Below are 21,351 nucleotides of genomic sequence, written 5' to 3'. Positions count from 1 at the left end.
CCAGTTCTGTTTATTGACGAAGCCGTCCAGGTAAAAATAAGCTTCGTCAGTAAACCAAATGCTGCCCACATGCATATCGCCGTCATGAATCCTGTGCACTATATCGTTAGCGAATGTCTCTCGTGCAGCAATGGTAGCGGCGCTGAGGGGTTGTCGCGTTTGAATTTTGTATGGATAGAGGTGTAAACTCTGGCGCATGAGACTATACGTGGACGTTGGCGTCATTTGGACCGCAGCTGCAACACGGCGAACGGAAGCCCGAGGCCCCTGTTGGATCACCTGCTGCACTAGCTGCGCGTTGCCCTATGTGGTTGCCATACGCGGTCGTCCTACCTTTCCAGGACGTTCATCCGTCACGTTCCCAGTCCGTTGAAATTTTTCGAACAGATCCTTTATTGTATCGCTTTTCGGTCCTTTGGTTACATTAAACCTCCGTTGAAAACTTCGTCATGTTGCAACAACACTGTGTTCTAGGCGGTGGAATTCCAACACCAGAAAAATCCTCTGTTCTAAGGAATAAACCATGTTGTCCACAGCACACTTGCACGTTGTGAACAGCACACGCTTACAGCAGAAAGACGACGTACAGAATGGCGCACCCACAGACTGCGTTGTCTTCTATATCTTTCACATCACTTGCAGCGCCATCTATTGTTGAAAATTGTAACTACTGTAATTTCGAAAGTTTGTCCACCTGAAAATGTTCTGTTGTCCCAAGCATATTCCAACAAACGGTGTATTTCTATCGCTGCTCGTTTAGTTTTTATTGCTGTTTCAAATATACCTGTCATTTTTGAAACACCCTGTATATTCGAAACGGGTAAAGAATAAATACGTACTGTTCGAAACTGTTGGAATCACCAGCCTGTTTATGACTTTAAAATCCTCCAATATAGAGAATAAGAATTTTAAATTGCAGTGTGCCGGTTTGAAAACAATTCGATCTTGAGTGATGTATTTATAGGAGACGAGTGTTGATGCGCGTCGTTTTTATAACTAGATCTTTGGTGACGTGGCGATTTTAACGATTTTTCAGAAGTAAATGTCTAAACAATATTAGTATCTCTGTAAATACACTATTGGCCATTAAAATTGCTACACCACGAAGATGACGTGCTACAGACGCGAAATTTAACCGACAGGAAGAAGATGCTGTGATATACAAATTATTAGCTTTTCAGAGCATTCACACACGGTTGGTGCCGGTGGCGACACCTACAACGTGCTGACACGAGGAAAGTTTCCAACCGTTTTCTCACACACAAACAGCAGTTGACCGGCGTTGCCTGATGAAACCTTTTTGTGATGCCTCATGTAAGGAGAAGAAATGCGTACCATCACGTTTCCGACTTTGATAAAGGTCGGATTGTAGCCTATCGCGATTGCTGCTCGCGTTGGTCGAGACCCAATGACTGTTAGCAGAATATGGAATCGGTGGGTTCAGGAGGGTAATACGGAACGCCGTGCTGGATCCCAACGACCTCGTATCACTAGCAGTCGAGATGACAGGCATCTTATCCGCATGGCTGTAACGGATCGTGCAGCCACGTGTCGATCCCTGAGTCAACAGATAGGGACGTTTGCAAGACAACAACCGTCTGCACGATCAGTTCGACGACGTCTGCAGCAGTATGGATTATCAGCTCGGAGACCATGGCTGCGGTTACCCTTGTCGCTGCATCACAGACAGGAGCGCTTGCGATGGTGTATTCAACGACGAACCTGGGTGCACGAATGGCAAAACGTCATTTTTTCGGATGAATCCAGGTTATGTTTACAGCATCATAATGGTCGCATCCGTGTTTGGCGACATCGCGGTGAACGCACATTGGAAACGTGTATTCGTCGTATTCATACTGGAGTATCGCCCGGCGTGATGGTATGGGGTACCATTGGTTACACGTCTCGGTCACCTCTTGTTCGCTTTGGCGGCACTTTGAACAGTGAACGTTACATTTCAGATGTGTTACGACCTGTGGCGCTACCCTTCATTCGATCCTTGCGAAACCCAACATTTCAGCAGGATAATGCACGACCGCATGTTACAGGTCCTGTACGGGCCTTTCTGGATACAGAAAATGTTCGACTGCTTCCCTGGCCAGCACATTCTCCAGATCTCTTACGTCTGGTCGATGGTGACCGAGCAACTGGCTCGTCACAATACGCCAGTCACAACTCTTGATGAACTGTGGTATTGTGTTGAAGCTGCATGGGCAGCTGTACCTGTACACGCCATCCAAGCTCTGTTTGACTCAATGCCCAGGCATATGAATGCCGTTATTACGACCAGAGGTGGTTGTTCTGGGTACTGATTTCTCAGGATCTATGCACCCAAATTGCGTGAAAATGTAATCACATGTCAGTTCTAGTATAATATATTTGTGCAATGAATACCCGTTCATCATATGCATTTCTTCTTGGTGTAGCTATTTTAATGGCCAATAGTGTATTGGGTAGGTGCACAAGTTTGTAGCGTTTTTGTTTAACATGTTGGAATTCCTGTTGCCATAGGTTTATTTACCGATTCTTATTTTTTATTAGTAGCTCACTGTCGCTTTTTGTGTTTACATATCATCATTTTGTCATTTTGATGTAGTGAGTCGAGCTGTGGACGCTAGAAAATGGAAATGCCAAGTGGAGAAATTGGGATATTGCGGACATACTCGTATTCTTCTGTTTGATTTCAGTAGAGGGGTGACAACAGCGGAGACAGCCAGAAACATTTGCGCCGTTTTAATGAGGATCGTTTTGACATTAGAGACTCTCTACGTTCAGAAGGACCTTCGGGGATTGACGACGGTCGTTTAAACGCATTAATCCACATCAGTGAATTCGAGAACTGGTAAAGGTGGCCGGCCGCTGTGGCCGAGCGGTTCTAGGCGCTTCAGTATCAAACCACGCGGCTACTACGTTCGCAGGTTCGAATCATGCCTCGGGCATGGACGTTTGTGCTGTCCTTAGGTTAGTTAGGGTTAAGTAGTTGTAATTCTAGGGGACTGATGACCTCAGATGTTAAGTCTCATAGTGCTTAGAGCCATTTATTGACAAAAGTGATGAACTGTTTGCAATCCAACATGATCCGTCATTTGCATGCTGTGGGGAATGTTCAAAAATGGGGCGATGGGTACCGCCTGCTCTAAGCCAAAATCACAAAAATCAGCGCATATGTGGATCTCTGCTTGCTCGTCATCGTTAATGGTGGCGAGAAATGGTGTCTTTATGCTTACACAATGAAAAGAAAGGAATGGTTTACCGAAACAAAGCAGCAACTTCCCATACAAAGACCTGCGCGCATCCACAGTAGATAATGCTATGCGTCTGGTGGAAAAGCGACGGCTTGGTAAACTAGAAATTGTTTCCCCGAGTTGTAACCATCACTGCTGACATTTGTTGTCAACACTGAGACGTCTCGTAGACGCAGTCCAAGAAGGACGACCAGGTAGACTGCGTGAAGCGATGTTACTCAGTGTCCACCCGCATTATTCTAGAGTGACAATGAACTCTGTACAGGAGTTCATACCGCACCAACCTTATTCACCTCGCACCCTCAGATTTTTACCTTTTCCTTTCTATATTGAACAACCTTCCTTCCCGTATAAAAATGTGCTTAGAACATAGCTCGAGGAGTTCGCCTCAAAACCACGTGATTTCTACAGTCACCGAATAGAAAAGTTACCCCAGTGTTGGCAGACTGTTGCAAATAGTGAAGAGATACATATTATTGATAACTTAAGTCCCTGTTGTGTCTGTTTGTTGTGTTTATTAGACTTACGGAAAAACGCTAGGAACTTACGGACCAACCCAGTATTTTTATTTATTAGTGAGCAGGAAAGCTACACTGGTTCAAATCGCTCTGAGCACAATGAGACTTAACTTCTAAGGTCATCAATCCCCTAGAACTACGTGAACCTAACTAACCTAAGGACATCACACACATCCATGCCCGAGGCAGGATTCGAACCTGCGACCGCAGAGGTCGCGGGTCCAGACTGTAGCGCCTAGAACAGCTCGGCCACCCTGGCCGGCGAGACTGGTATAGGCACGCATATTCAAATACATAGATATACAAGCAGATAGAATACGGCGTGCGGTCGGCAAATCCAATGTAAGACAAGTGTCTGGCGCAATTGTTAGATCGGTTGCTGGTGTTACAATAGCAGATTTTCATATGAGTTTGAACGTGGTTTATAGTCGGCGCACGAGCGATGGAACACTGCATTTCCGAGGTAGCGATGAAGTGGGGATTTTCCCGTGCGGCCATTTCATGACTGTGCCGTGAATATCAGGAATCCAGTAAAACATCCAATCTCCGAAATAGCTCCGACCGGAAAAAGATCCTGCAAGAACGGAACCAACGACGCCTGAAGAGAACCATCCAACACTTCCGCAAACTGCTACAGATTTCAGTACTGGGACACCAAAAAGTGTTGGCGTGCGAACTATTCAACGAAACTTCATTGGGATGGGCTTTCGAAGCCGAAGGCCCATTCGTGTACCCTTGATAACTGCACGACGCCTGGGCTCGTCAACACCGACATTGGACTGTTGGTGACTGGAAACATGTTGCCTGGTCGGAGAAGTTTCGTTTCAAATTGCGTAGAGCGGATGCACGTGTACGGGTATGGAGACAGCCTTATGAATCCATGGACCCTGCATGTCAGCAGGGGACTGTTCAAGTTGGTGGAGGTTCTGTAATGGTGTGGGGTGTGTGCAGTTCAGAAGAGATCTCCACCCCTTCGTACTCTTAGGATATATGGACAAACCCTGCAGGATTAATGGTGTCAATGCCCTCCAGCACTACTTCAGAGATTAGTCGAGTCCATGCCATGTCGTGTTGCGGCACTTCTGTGTGCTCGCAGGGGGCCGCAAACCATATTAGACATGTGTTGGCTCTTCATTGTATGAAACATCAAGGGTTGAGAGGATTCTTGATGTTATTTCAGTGATTACAAAATCTAATCAAATTTCCAAAGAAGTTGGCGTTATGGACCCACTTATCAGTCTGACATTGCAGCACCTCTGGCCTATGTGCATGCACTGATTCGGTTGGGAAGCACGTGAGAAGGCCGTTGTACGAGGGTATTTCCAAAAGTAAGGTCTCCTGTTTTTTTATAAGTACGTAAACCTAGTTATTTCCACAATGGTTTACATCAGTTTACAGCTTGAACATTTAGCTATTTTTCGACATAATCACCATTTCTGTCGATGCGTATTTGTAGACGCTGTGGCAGTTTTTGTACGCCCATGTCATACCAGCTCGCCGCCATGCTGTTCAGAAAGTTATGAACATCTTCTTTCACCTCGTCGTCGGAGCTGAATCACTTTCTGGCCAAATGTTATTTTAACCTAGAGAACAGGTGATAGTCACTGGGTGCCAAGTCAGGACTATAGGGTGGGTGAGTGATTATGTTCCACTGAAACTGTTGCAGGAGAGCAACGGTTTGCCGAGCGATGTGTGGGGGAGCGTTGTCATGGAGTATGTGTACGCCCTTACTCAACATTCCTCTTCTCCGGTTCTGAATTGCCCGTTTCAGTTTTTCAGAGTCTCACACTACCTGTCAGCGTTAATTGTGGTCCCAGTGGGCATGAAGTCGACCAACAATACCCCTTTCCGATTCCAAAAAACGGTTGTCATGACTTTACCGGCAAACTGTGTTTGTTTGAATTTCCGCGGCTTTGGCGAAGAAGGATGCCGTCACTGGCATGATTGTTGCTTGGTCTCAGGTGTAAAGTGGTACGCCCAGGTTTCGTCACCCGTGACAACTGAGTGCAGAAAGTTGTCGTGTTCGGCTGCTAGGCGGTGAAGAAATGCGCGGGAAGCATGTTGTCCTCAGTCAGCATGCGTGGCACCCATCTTGCGCACACCTTCCGGTTCTTTAATGTTTCCGTTAAAATTCTGTGAGTGGTGCTTCGGGAAACCTCAGGAACCAACCTTCAGAGATCATCCAAGGTGATCCGTCGATCTTCAGGCATGCTTTGCTCAACCTTCAACACTGACTCCTCAGAAATTGACGGTCTCCGCTCCTTTGTTCGTCGTGAATTTCGGTCCGACCAGATGGAAGCTCTCTACATCACTTACGAACATTTTTGACATCAATGCACGAATCACCATACACTTCCGTCTTTGGCTATGGATTTCAACCGGCACAGTGCCCTTTGCATTCAAAAACCGAATTACTGCGCGCAATTCGCACTTGGTGGTAACACCCAACGGGAGCTCCATTCTCAACGCCTGCCAAGCCAAGACTGAGCGCCTCAGCACGGCGTGTGCATGTTTAACACACAGCGCGTGAAGCACTCTTCATAACAGTGTGACCAACTGCCACACAAACAGAGTTCTGTACCTATAAAAAAATTGGAGACCTTACATTCGGGATTACCCTCGTACCCTCTTCTGAGGCAAGATGGCCCACTATTGTTGCATCTCGTCCTTGATATTCCGGATACTGACACTGCGATGGTATTGAAATCCGAGTTTATCCCAAACATGTCCCTTTGAGGACAGATATAGGGATCATTCTGACCACGGCAGTACCGCAACATCACGTAGGAAGTTCATGGAGACTCGATCCACGTGTGGAAGAGCATTCTCCTATTGAAAAATGGCACCACGATACTGATGCATGAGAGGTAACACCTGTAGGCACAACATGTCCATGACGCAGCACTGTGATGTTAGAGTTTCCTCAGTCGCTACCAGCCGTGACCTGAGCCATATCAGATGACACTCCACACCCTGATGCCAGGACTAACACAACAGTCCTCGAAACACGAAAAATCTCGCCACCACACTCGTCGACAGTAGTCATCCAGGGTAGCGCAGGACCACGAATCATCGCTGAAAACAATGTGATGCCATTTATCAGCAGTCCAAGCTTATCGGTCACTACATCACTCCAAATGCATCCGTTTGCTTTGGGGTATTAACGGTAGGTAGGCTACGTATAGGACGGAAACTCCCTAGTCTGCCTGCTGCTGGTCTCCGACTAGCGGTGCGAGACGAATAAGAATGTTGCTGGGAGTCCGTTACTTGTTCTGGGATGGCAGGCACAGATGTGAAGGATTTACGATGTGCTTGATGCACAGGATAGCTATCTTCCCTTGTGGTCGATTAGAACCTTGATGTTTAGTATGCCTGACCTCATGTTTTCATCAGTCAAGTCGGATAATGGGTAAACACAGCGTTGCAACGCTGTCTTTCCGGTATGAAAAAGGGCAAAGAAGTGTAGGTTTCATTCTGTATGGAATTAATCTCAGAAGAACAGGTATACAGTTCGTATAAGACTGTCACCGTATGCCTTGTAACAGGGTCTTGGAAGGCACTCTCTCACTAATGCCGTTCGGATTGCGCATTGTGCTGGCAAGAGGACTGCCTACTTCTGCAGCAGAGCTCGAGTATGCCAAGCCTTTGCATTGTTAGGTCAGTTCCTTTTGCCGTCTGTCACAAGTGTCTTCACGGCGCCTGGATTCATAGCAATCCTCTGGAAGAAGATGGAAGATTTATTGTGACCACCGACTGCCTTGTACCACGATAAACAAGGGAGGTTTGTTTTCAAATACCTGGACACACCAAAATGCGTCTTCTAGCGCCGAGGTCCCTTACGTAAAGCTTAGTAGTCACCTTTCTGGGGACCCTTATCGGTTATAGAATGGGGTAACAGGACGCTGTCGCTCCAGGTAAAATGGGATCGAAGTAAACAAGCATACCGTGGCGCCTATGACGTCGCTGAACCATCGGCCCCTACCAGCGATGCCGTAGAAACACGGACTTGCAGGTGTGCGACAGTAGAGTCTGCCCGGGATTTGCGGACAACACCCTTGCTAGGTAGTTTGGGCACCGATCTGTCCGCAGGAGGTGGTGTACGTAACTCTCTCCTTTCTGGCTGTCATGTCAGCATCTTTCGCCTTGGTTCAAATGGCTCTGAGCACTATGCGACTTAACTTCTGAGGTCATCAGTCGCCTATAACTTACAACTAATTAAACCTAACTAACCTAAGGACATCACACACTTCCATGCCCGAGGCAGGATTCGAACCTGCGACCGTAGCGGTCGCTCGGTTCCAGACTGCAGCGCCTAGAACCGCACGGCCACTGCGGCCGGCCGACATCTTTTCCCTCACCACTAGTACCATAAGGGGTCTCACTATTTAACTGCTACGAGGCGTGTTTTTTCAGTTAGGTCTGTTTAAACCTAAGTTCACAACGGAAGGTTATTTCAAAAACGTAAATTTATTTTCAGAAAGTACATACTTCACTCTGTTTGTCGACATAGTTGCCATGTTTGTTCAAACACGTATCATACCTCTCAACCAATTGTAAAATACCTCTTCATAAAAACTTGCCACCTGCTTTGATAACCAACAGTTCACTGCCGTTTTCACGTCGTAGCCATCATTGAAAAAAATAAAAATAAAATAAAATTGATTCAAATGGCTCTGAGCACTATGCGACTTAACTTCTGAGGTCATCAGTCGCCTAGAACTTACAACTAATTAGACCTAACTAACCTAAGGACATCACACACTTCCATGCCCGAGGCAGGATTTGAACCTGCGACCGTAGCGGTCGCTCGGTTCCAGACTGTAGCGCCTAGAACCGCACGGCCACTCCGGCCGGCCATCATTGCAACAGTTGCCATTAGGTGTTGTTTGAGGTGGAGGAACAGATGGTAATCGTTCGGCGCAAGGTCAGAACTATAGGGTGGGTTAGTCTAAAACTTCCCAGCCAAAACTGACCAATAAAATGGTTCAAATGGCTCTGAGCACTATGGGACTTAACATCTATGGTCATCAGTCCCCTAGAACTTAGAACTACTTAAACCTAAGTAACCTAAGGACATCACACAACACCCAGCCATCACGAGGCGGAGAAAATCACTGACCCCGCCGGGAATCGAACCCGGGAACCCGGGCGTGGGAAGCGAGAACGCTACCGCACGACCACGAGATGCGGGCAAACTGTCAATAAATCGCGGGTCTGACCTGCAGTGTGCGGTCTTGCATTGTCATGGAGAAGGACAATTGCCTTTGTCAGCATGTCGCGTCTTTTGTTTTGAATCGCTCTGTGTAGCTTTCTCAGGGTTTGGCAGTATGCTTCTGCATTGATGGTGGTTCCTTGCTGCATGAAGTCGATCAACAAAACACCATGCCTATCCCAAAACATCGACGCCATGATTTTGCGCTGGGACAGAGACTGTTTGGCCTTCACCTTTACAGGCGAGTGTGTGTGTATCCATTCCATGCTTGCTTCGGGTGTGATATGTGAAACCCATGTTTCGTCTCCAGTTACGATCTGATTCAAGAAGCTGTTCCCTTCTTCATAATAACGAGTCAAGAACTTCATCGCACACTCAAATCTTTGGTTTTTGTGGTCCTCTGTTAGGAGTTTCGGGACCAAACGCGAGTACAGTTTCCTAAACTTTACGTGTTCAGAAACAGTGTTGTAAAGCACTGATCTCAACATGTCAGGAAATTCGTTTGAGAGACCTGTTATTGTGAAGCGCCTGTTCTCACGAATCCTCGCTTCAACTGAAGCCACCAAATCGTCTGTAATCAAAGAAGGGCGACTGGAGTGGTCCTCATCATGGACGTAGTCATGGCCATCTTTGAATTCTCGTACCCACTTACGAACTTTGCTTTCACTTATAACAGTATCACCGCACACTTCGCAAATCTGTCGATGAATTTCTGCTGTAGATAGGTTCCTTGCTGACAAAAACCGTATCACTGAGCGAACCTCACAAACAGCAGGCGGTTTGATAGTCTTAAACATTTTGAAAGCACAGAACAGAACCGTACAGGTTTGCTACAGAGCTGAAACTGAACACAGTTGTTCCCGAGGCATGCCGGTACACGACACACGTGTTCGTTGAGATATGCGGGCGAACTGCTAGTGTCTACAACAAAACGGACCTTACTTAAAAAACACGCCTCGTATATTGTAAGTTCATCTGTATACTGAAGGCAACATCACACCATCAATGGCAATGTCGACATTTTAATTTTGCATCCAAGATTTTGAAGAATGATTGAGCATTTGTTGCTCTTTTATTAACCATTACTGTCAAAAATCAATAACGAAAGAGAAAAATGGCTACGTGAACGGTTGAGAGAAAAGAACGACATACTCCCTGCTAATTTTCTTACTGTAATCCGATGTCTGTTGCGGGTTATGAAAAATTATTGATGTTGTTGTGGAACAATAGGAAAAGAAAATCTGGCAGTTAGAGAGAAAATTGTAATCGAAAAAATGTTAGGAGTAACTGAAATTTCTGGCGACAGAAATGTCATTTGAGTGATATTTGGTGTTGTAATATCAGCAGAGTCTAGCAGTGCCACTGTTATAAAAACCTGCAAACCAGTTATATCTCTCGTACAACAATCTTTTTAGCTAATAAATTAAAATTAAGTAAACAATTTTCCTTGTATTATTATGTATGGCTTTAGGGCCAAAGCTACTGTAGAGCGATATGGATAAAAGTCTTAAACTTATACAGATTTAAATTTTGATCAGAACGTAACTAAGTACTGCTACAGCTGGATGTCCGTATACCTGAATAATTTTTGATAAATTCGTGAGACAGACGTGCGTTTTATAGACTACAAGCGTCGAACTGTTGTTGTCCAGCGCCCGAGAAGTGGGAGAAGGGCGGCAGGGTACCCATCCCACGGGACCAGGCAGGTAAATCCTTCGGTGAACTGCTTGTGGCCGCAAATCACTGGACACCGCTAACACAAGGCCTGCGCCCATTTCCCCCATCCAACAAATCAAATGGCGACTGCTACACACCCAGACGTGAGCGCTGCGCCGTGCCAGACGTCAAGAGAAGAGGGCGCAGCTATGACGATGCGATACGGACGACGAAGGCGATGCCACCAAGGCCCACTATATTACTAAATGGCTAAAATGGACAGCCAGCCCCATTTTCAATTAGCCTATCTGATGGCCTCCACAGGCAACAAAATTTTCATTTTTCAGCATTTCATACAATTACTGAGAAAATACGTCAAATATTAAAGTTACAAACTGTGCATATTATTTTGAGGCAGCCTAACTCACACTACGCAGATTACTCAGACTGTATAAATCCAACGATTTCCAGCAAACTGTACAGATGATCTCAAAACTTTTTCTCACTGACCCTCTCTCCGCACAAAACAATGAAAGAAAAAATTTATCGCTTACTTTATTTTTCGCTATTTATCTAGTAAAATTTCAGCATTAGACATGACGTCTGAATTAATTACTTCTTCATTATTAACTCTATTCATAACTCATTTTGCATATAGTATTCACATGTACCACTGAATGTACCTGAAAAATTATATCATTGTATGACAGCTATTAATGATGATGAGGTCCCATACTCCGAGGAGCATAGGGGACAATGCGGGAGACCTGCACGGCTACTAGGCAAGGTCGCAGTGGAGGTGGTTTGCTATTGCCTTCCTCCGATCGTAATGGGGATGAATGGTGATGAGGAAGACGACACAACAACACCCAGTCATTTCGAGTTAGGAAAAATCCCCGCAGGGAATCGAACCCGGCAGCAAGACCACGAGCTGCGGACTGACATCTATTACTGGACATTAATATATTTTGTATCCACAATTCGCCTGTATGACGGCTTGAAGTCTGCTGGGGACACTTTCCATGTAGCATCTGAATGTCAATGTAGGAATGGCGGCCCACTATTCCCTAACAACCGAAGCCAGAGAAGATAGTGATTATGGACGTTGGGGTCGGAAGCAAATTCGACATTCTAACTTATCCCAGAGTTATTCCATTGGGTTGAGGTCGGACACTGGGGCACGCCAGTCCATTTCAGGACTGCAGTCACAATCATTTAGCCCTTGTCCTATCCTGATCACCCCTGTCAATGAGTACATATAGATTGTTCCAGACCATTCGAGGGAGCAATGTTGTTTCTAGTTGTTTATGCCCACTTTAACACCACATATGTGGGACAGTTGGCTACCGCCACCACAGTAGCTACCTCTCCACAATATTTGCAACAGAGGGGGACCTTCCACCCTGGTTTCTGACAGTGGCTCTCAATTCAAGACATATGAGTTTTAGATGTCTTGTAAAACCACAGCACTGACCACCTCACCGCTGCTCTGTTTTACCTAGCGTCCAATTCTGAAGCCGAGCTGATGGTAAGGACCTTCAGAAGGCAGATGGGCAAGGAAATGATGACAGCCCATGCTGAAAAAGCACTCACCAGCTTCTTCGTAACTTCTAGGGCCATCCTCATGAACAGACCACGTCTGGCCCAAATTTTAAGGACTGCAGACCACGCACTCTCTTCGACGTTCAGCACTTGACTCAGTAACCCCACCACTCACGCATACAGTCATCTTACCATGTGGGCTCCTCCGTATGGGCTCGAGATTTCGACCAGAACTTCAGATGGACCAAAAGCATCATAGTCGGCAACTGGTGGTGGCAAATGCTTGAGATTACGGCCAGCTAGGAGCACCTAGACACCCACTTTCATGCAGACATGGCCAACCATCGCCCTAGAAACCAGTGATTGGCTGGCAGTTCACAGACAGCACCGGCATTCGATCCACCAAATTATGACGAGGAATTGTCGTGGGAGCCTGTGGTGGAAATTCTTTCAACACTTTCTACTCTTTTTCGACGAAGTCAGGACAGGTTAGACCATATGTGGCCCTGTGCGCCGATTAAATGGGGGCAAATGGAGGGATTTAGCATCTGACAGTAATGCAGATTCTCCGCCCAGCCTGACTGTCGATATGGAGGAAAGATCAGAGACTTTTATTTATTTAGCGTATGGCTAATACAGACATATCATGAAATTAAATTACATGTACATATGTACATATTGACACACAAGAAACTTAAGTTTGTCTTTACAACTGAATATCCAGTCCTTCAATCTAGCGCACTGCATTTGGAGTTGCTAGCAGGAAGTCGTCTTTGTCGCGATGATAGGCTCGAATCCTGCATTCACTGACAATATGGTGAACAGGCTGGTATGGAGCCCCGCAGTCACAGGCTGGATCAGGCAGCTTCTTCCACTTAAAGAGGGCATCCCTGCATCGGCCATGGCAGGTACGGATTTTGTTGAGAGTAGTCCAGGTCTTGCGTGGTAGGTCGAATCTACTTGGAACTTTAGCACCTGAGAAGATGTTATGCAGGTGAACATCTGTCACTGCTTCCCACCGATCTTTCCATTCTTCAAGAGGTTTGGAATCCTTAGCAACCATGTCAGCAGCATCGCACAGAGTTGGATGGTGTGATTTCAGTCTCTTACGATTTTAAAGTGGCAGGTCGCTATGCACGGGTATGTTAGAATTCCTGGAGATCTCGTGGAATTCTCTCATAAGGGCAGTACATCTGCGTAGTTCAGGAGGCATTATACCGGTTAACAGTGGAAGCCAATGAACTGGAGTAGATCTGATTGTGCCAGATATTATGCGCATTGTCGTATTCAGCTGGGTATCAACAAGCCTTGTATGATGACTATTCATCCAAACAGGTGCACAATACTCAGCACTTGAGTACACCAAGCCCAGAGCTGAAGTTCGCAGGGTGGTTGCTGAAGATCCCCAGGTAGTTCCGCATAGCTTATGGAGGACGTTGTTTCGAGTCCTCAACTTTTGAACTAAGTTAAGACGGTGTTGTTTGAAGCATAGTGTACGATCCAGGATGACACCAAGATATCTTGGGTTCCAGTTATGACGAAGAATTCTGCCTCTGATACTTAGTTCCAGTTTTACGTTTGCCATCCGGTTATTTAGATGGAAGCAACACACTTCTGTTTTACTCAAATTGTGTTGGAGTCTCCAGATTTTGAAGTAATTATCTAATGTAGACAGATCATTGGCTAGAATATCTTCTGTTGTCTTCGTTTCCTGGTGTTTTACGGCTAGAGCCAGGTCATCGGCATTGCAGTATTTTCTGGACGAAGTGTCAGGTGGCTCAGATAGATATAGGTTGAACAGTAAGGGTGAGAGAACTGATCCTTGAGGCAATCCGTTGTTCAGCTTCCTCTCCTTACTTATGTTGCTTCCAGTGATTACCTGGAACTTCCGATCACTTAGCATGTTGTTAATCAGTCGAGCCATTGTTTTGCAGGGTATGATGCGAAGAAATTTGTAGATAAGGCAATGGCATATCAACTAAATAGCAGAAACAGTTCTGTTCAGAGCTCATTAACAAGAAACATTGGACCAACTATCAGACCAGAGACAATCAAGCTTTGTAGCATGGCTACAGCCTCCAACCTGGCTGTCACGGACATGTCATGTGGGCCCATCCACTGATGTGAGCGTCCATTAATACCATGGCCCCGCACTTGTACAGCCCTTTTCCTTATTTTATAATGGCTCCGGCTTGTACTATTTAATAGTTGAGATTGACCTTGCCTGTGTTTACAATTTTAATTCATTCTCTTCCAGGACTGTTTCGCACAAACTTGAGATGACTCTCACAATGCTCGAGACTTAACATCTGGCTAGCTATTGACTTCGACAACTCAAACGCCATTGACCACAGAAACCACATCTTTGTTCTGGTTCCCGCGTCACCGTCAGTGTAACTGATAACAGACTGTGTTCTACCAACACAGAGTAGGACACAAGAAGACCTGCGGTATTTACAGGGTGTTTCAAAAAGAACACACGTATTTCGAATGCATATATTTATTAACCTTTAAGAGATGCGAATATGAAACTTTACACACATATTTACGAACCTCTCAAGTTAGGATTACAGACGTTCAATATGTTCTCCATCAGCGACAAGAACAACATCACATCGATACTCAAATTCCTCCCATACTCGGGCAAGCATGTCCTTCGTCAGAGATGTTATGGCAGTACAGATCCGGTTCTTCAGCTCCTCCAGGTTTTGTGGGAGTGGTGGTACATAAATGTTGTCTTCAACGAAACCCCACAGGATGAAAGAGGGTGTAAAAAAAAATGGCTCTGAGCACTATGCGACTTAACTTCTGAGGTCATGAGTCGCCTAGAACTTAGAACTAATTAAACCTAACTAACCTAAGGTCACCACACACATCCATGCCCGAGGCAGGATTTGGACCTGCGACCGTAGCGGTCGCTCGGTTCCAGACTGTAACGCCTAGAACCGCTCGGACACTCCGGCTTTGCAGAGGGTGTCAAATCCGGTGACCGTGGATCGCAGCTGAGACATGCTAAGTCGGCAACTCCTTGACTAGCAATCCAACGGTTCGGTAGAGTTGTCTTTGTGCAGCCTCGGAAACAACCAGTTTTGTAACATAGCAAGATATTGCTGACCGTTAACCGCATTTCCATCAAAGAAGATTGGGCCGTAAACAGATGAAACGCACTGCACTTTAAAATTACTCATGTAAGCAGCTGTTCTTGGTTCGAATAGTGGAATATTTAGTATATCTTCTCTGGTGAAAGAATTTCGGAAAACCATCTATAGCAACCCCAAGCGCGTGTTTGATGATCTGTTGTGGTGTTGAAAAGTTGATTACTTGTTAAACATGTGCTGTTTGCCTGCCTGTAGCAGCAACTCCGTCATACATTTAAAAATACGCCTGAAAATTTACCGCTGTGAATTAACGGGAACATTGTAAATTATTACATCAGACTTTTTTTTTTGAGGAAGTTTGGCATTGAGCCAATATGACGTGATCTGTTGAACATCGATTAAAAGTTTATTATAGGTGTATCTTCACCATTACCTCCCTTTCCTGTTCCAGTCGCGTATGGTTCGCGGGAAGAACGACTGCCGGAAAACCTCCGTGCGCGCTCGAATCTCTATAATTTTACATTCGTGATCTCCTCGGGAGGTATAAGCAGGGGGAAGCAATATATTCGATACCTCATCCAGAAACGCTGGACAGCAACCTACACCGCGATGCAGAGCGCCTCTCTTGCAGAGTCTGCCACTTGAGTTTGCTAAACATCTCCGTAACACTATCACGCTTACCAAATAACCCTGTGACGAAACTCGCCGGTCTTCTTTGGCTCTTCTCTGTCTCCTCTGTCAGCCCGACCTGGTACGAATCCCACGCTGATGTGCAATACTCAAGTATAGGTCGAACGAGTGTTTTGTAAGCCACCTCCTTTGTTGATGGACTACATTTTCTAAGGACTCTCCCAATGAATCTCAACCTGGCGCCCGCCTTACCAACAATTAATTTTATATGATCATTACAGTTTAAATCGTTCCGTACGCATACTCCCAGATATTTTACAGAAGTAACTGCTACCAGTGTTTGTTCCGCTATCATATAATCATACAATAAAAGATCCTTCTTTCTATGCCCTCCGCCACACACCGTTGGATGGCTTGCGGAGTATAAATGTAGATGTAGATGTATAAGGTCATGTTAACATTAATCACGATTTTTTCAGGCTTCGATGTCCAACGAGCACGTCGTGGAATTGCAGGCTCCAGGCAAGCCATCAGTGGTGTCCAGGGACCGCTACTCCGTGACGCTATCCTGGAATCCTCCAGAGGGTGTACAGGCAGGCAATGGAGATCGCTCCATCGTCTACACTTTACAGATGCACGATCGCGTTCGGGGCTGGGTTACTGTCTACTGGTCAGTATCATCTCTTATTCTGTTTGATACGTTGCAGTAAGCACTCTTGGGTGTTCTTATTAGAACAGTTTATCGATCGACTTTTTGAATTCCATGAAATGAAATGCTTAACTAATTCGCAAAATGAAGCTTCCATGGATATAGCTGAAATGATGGGTCAATACGTTGGCAATCCATTGACGTCAAACTACAAAGAGTTGTATTTAGAGGTATTTGCTAATACTGTAACACAACTGGAAAAACAATGTTCACATTGTGACAAAATGCTCTTTCTTGAATTGGGCGATACTACTCAGTTCGCCAATTATGCTCAGCATTTCCCTGTAGACGGCCTGGATTCTGTATTACAAACGTATGGTGCGTCCTTCAGTCGGTCGCTGTTTGTGTGTAGATCTGGAGACTGTATTTTCTTTCCAGCATAAATAAACGTTTCACTTTGTCAGCATGGGAGACGTAATCAAAAGAATGACTGATAATGAAACGGACCACATTCTTTCAGAAGCTTTCGAACTATTTTGTCTAATTGCTACTATTTCTGCAACAAGTAATTCACTTGAAAGGAGTTTTTCTTGTCTTAAACGTGCAAAAACGTATTCAAGGAACAGTATCTGACAGGATCGATTATCAGCTCTTGCTTGTACCTCGATTGAAAAACCATTACTGCGAATACGTGACAGCCGAGACGCATGGTATGGCGATGCCATCCAAAGATTCGGAAAGAAGTAAGGTCATCGAGTTAAATTGTTTTATAAATGACAACGCTCGAACGTCCAGTCTTCAAGTTCGACTGTAAAGAACAGTGAGTGTAATTATTATTACTATTTTATTTTTATTATTAGCAATAGTAATAGTAGTGGTAGTCATCGCCATCGTCTTACAAGGGAATGGTCCAATAAGACATGAAACTTTTTACACAGGAAGAAAACAACAGAAGAAGTGCAATGCCAAAATTTTAGCTGCTAAGGGGCACTGCAAGTATTTTGTAAAAAATGCAGTTCCACATTTTTTTCCCGCGCAAACAGCTTATAACAACGGTTTGTACAGCCCTGCCCGCCTAGCGCGCAACTCACATAGCGCCGCATAGCCGAATTTTCCGGAGATTGCAATACCACAACCCTATTTGGGATCCTGTATCCTCTTCCAATCTCATCCCTACTCTCCCGAAGAGGGAATATGTGTAAAATCAGTAATTTATACCAACATAAGCTGCTATTTTGACTTTGTCTTTTCTGGTTATTTGGATTCGAATACACCGAAGATTTTCTGTGCAGCACATTAGAAATTTGCACTAATTTATATAGAAAGAAGCAAACATGATGGATTGAAAGTTCGTGTACCATCACAATTTCTAAACAATACAAACTACAAGCACATGGTAGGAATAAAAAAAAATTGCTATTGTAATTATGGAGTAATTAACGATTAAAGTTCCGATATTTCTAGTCATCAAGAGACAGCTAATTTTATGTTTTCAAGCTAAAAAATTGTTTGCATCCCTAATAGAGATATGACATGATGATTTTTCAGTCAGAATTAAGCATTCTCATATTCTAATCGGTGTTAGTTCATAAAACTGTAATTCCGACCAAACATAAAATGTAAAATTTTACTCGTACAAAATTTAATTAATTGAATCTAGGTCTTTCATTCAATAAAACTAATCGCTCTGTTCACCTGTAAAGGATAGGGCCTTCATCCTTTGCCGAGCGCGCTACAGTCTGGAACCGCGCGATCTCTACGGTCGCAGGTTCGAATCCTGCCTCGGGCTTGGATGTGTGTACTGTCCTTAGGTTAGTTAGGTTTAAGTAGTTCTAAGTTCTAGGGGACTGATGACATCAGAAGTTAAGTCCCATAGTGCTCAGAACCATTTGAACCATTTTGTTTATCCTTTAAATAAGTAAAATGATATACGCAAATTAACGAAATATATTGCTGCAATGACAAAATATGTCATTTATAGTCTTAATAGAAACAGATTCTTACCTACAAAATTATTCACTATTATTTCATGTAAATTCCTGTGTAATTTGGGAAGCTGTATGTAAAAATTTTAATTGTATAAATCTAATAATTTAATATGCAACAATGACAGTAACGGTTTACAATCATGTAAATATAGGCGATTTGTACGCCGCCAGAGGTCAGTCTGAGGCCAGTCTTACGTCAGTCATTAGACAGTGTTAAGTCAATTTTACACATGTAGTTCGCCGTCGAACATCTAGGGTGCGAAATAAAACTCTTTGTAAACAAGAAATACTGAAACTTACAAAGGACGTTCAAAAATTTTTGCACAGTCATCTCATTATTTTTATTTTTGCAGGAGGAGAATGAAATTTTTTGTGAACGTACTAGGAACATTTAGCTATACATTGAGCATACCCAATGTAGCCTCCATCAGCTGTGACGCGTATGGCCCAACCTTCTTTCCATGATGTAAATGCACTTTGGTAAAATTCTGAGGATTGACTTCTACACCATCGCTTGACGCAGGAAATAAAGTCTTTCTCACTATCAAATGTTTTACCGCGCAGGTGGGCCTTCAGACGACCAAAGATGTAAAAATCTGGCGGTGCCAGGTTTGGACTGCTGGAAGGATGAGGAACAATTTTCCAACCCATTTTCCTGATTTTCTCCTGCGTCATAAGGGCTGTATGAGGTTTGACATTGCCATGGCGTAGTGTGATGAGCTGCCGCAGCTTGTCCAATGACAAACAGTAATGGTCCCAGTTAATTATGGAGCGAGGTTTCAAAAATTCAATGGAAATGACACCACACTGATCACTGATCCCAGAAGAAGGAGGCCATCAACTTTCAGCCTGCTGTTCATGAAAGTCTTAGTTTCTTCTTCTGAGGGGTAGCCTCATGATGCCACTCTACGGATTGGATTATGCTCTCAGGTTCGAAAAAAAACAACCATATTTCATCCTGGGTAATGACGCTGTCAAAACATTCTTCAGTAAAGGTCTTCATGAGACCCTCACACACGTTCTTCCTCAAGGTTTTCATTTCTCTTGTCTATAATCTAGGTACCCAACGTGCACAGATTTTTCTGTACCCTAGTGACTGTAACAGTGATATCACACTACCGAATGACAAACAAGTTATTTCAGCCAGCTGTCGTATCGTCACAAATCTGTAATTTTGGATGAGGTCATCAATGGTCTCCTTATTCACATCACTCAATGCTGTCGATTGTCTGCTGGATTGTCCAGTAGAGAGAAATCACCTTCTTAAATTCTTTAAACCTCTGCAACCACCGCTGGATACCGATACGATCCATTGTTATCCTCATAAACAGGAAGCAACTTCCTGTGAACTGATGTGGCAGAGTCATCGCCGGTCTTGAAGAGGAAGTCCATCACCGACCGTTGTCGCAACCTGACATCTACTTCACGGTTCATTATGGCTCACCTGTAAATAAAAGAAAATAGTATGTTCACAAAACATTTCATTCTCCGCCTGCAAAAAAAAAAAAAAAAAAAAAAAAAATAGAGACGGCTGTGTAAAATTTTTGAACCCCCTTTGTATTTAACCATTGCATGATTGCCATGTGGCGACACAGTAACATCAAGATGAACCCACGGCAGCATTGAGAAGCAGCACCCTGGGTTTCATAAGATACGTATGATTTATTTGGTGGAGGATATCCGGAATATGATGTGGAATATTGTTTTTCTTGTTATGCAACGTTACACATTCCAAACTTCACCTACACAACGACATTTTCGTCACGTTATATTACAAAGCGAACACGTGCCAATGAGCGTTTGCAGAAAATTCACTACGATTCTTTTGTACACGCGTGGAATCGTTTATATTAGAGGGAACAGAAGAGAACACGAGGTAGCGGATATTGCCTATGAACGTTGTATCATTAGTTTTTAGTTTTTGGAACTAATATTCAGAATACAGGATACAACTCTATGTTGTTAGAGCACAATGCGAAACTTTGCTATTCAGTGAAGATTGTTTCATATGGCGAGCGCTCTGTTATTGACGGAGTATGTAAAATGGCGCAGGGAAGGAAGAATTTAAGTGTCTCCATTTGTATGGAAGCGTCACATGCGTGGAGACCGTGCACTTTACACGGAATTGCACCTCCATCTCTCCTTAGCACTGGTCCAAAATTTTCCTTCTATTTCAGCTGCCATTTTTCCCTGGTTTCTCATTACCATTGCGGGGAAATTTATAAACAGAACACTAATTACGGACGTCGAGCATCATCTCAAGAGGTGACGCAGCTAGCGTTTCCACTAAGCGTGTAAGGCCTAATAGTCATTTTTTTTTTTAAGCAAAAATGGTCTAGTGCAAAGCGCGCTCTGCGTGACCCAGAGAGTTCAGTATCAAATCCCGTTCACACCACAACTTTTTCATTATGATTTTTATCCGAGCATTCACTTCTCACAAATGTTGGAGTGGCCACGAAAGACACGTGACACGTGGTTCAGATTCCACGTTAATCTGCCGGTCTCCATTTTCCGATTACGTAACTGGGGAAGGTTAGGGACACGTAAGTAGCTGCATTGCCGTCCAGTTGAAAGACTTGCAAGAGGCCTATCGGGTAAACCAGACAGAATTCTCTTTTATTCGTGCTTGTTAGCTTGTTTGCTCCCCTGAAAACCTGGCTTAAGCTATAAAAAACTTTTTTTTTTGAATAACTTCATGACGACAGTTCAGTTCTTGCACACGTAATTCTGATAAAAGAGGCTGGCAGAGAAAATAAAATCATTGCAGTGTTTGTGCCACAGACGACTTCAGTCAATGAGAACTTGTGATTTGT

General features: G+C 44.3%; 1 protein-coding gene across 1 annotated transcript in view; it reads left to right on the top strand.

Annotated features, from left to right (window-relative positions):
* The window catches only part of LOC126355829 (fibronectin type 3 and ankyrin repeat domains protein 1-like), a 187,008-nt gene that overhangs the window by 75,251 nt on the left and 90,406 nt on the right, over positions 1-21,351 (top strand). The window contains exon 3 of the mRNA XM_050006277.1: positions 16,381-16,571. Coding sequence (XP_049862234.1) covers positions 16,387-16,571 — 185 coding nt within the window. The 5' untranslated portion in view covers positions 16,381-16,386. The remainder of the gene's footprint in view (positions 1-16,380; positions 16,572-21,351) is intronic.

This window comes from Schistocerca gregaria, chromosome 3 (assembly GCF_023897955.1).
Source record: "Schistocerca gregaria isolate iqSchGreg1 chromosome 3, iqSchGreg1.2, whole genome shotgun sequence".
Taxonomy (NCBI): Eukaryota; Metazoa; Arthropoda; class Insecta; order Orthoptera; family Acrididae; genus Schistocerca; species Schistocerca gregaria.
The sequence above is the reverse complement of the archived record's forward strand: the minus strand, read 5'-3'. Positions and strand labels throughout refer to the sequence as shown.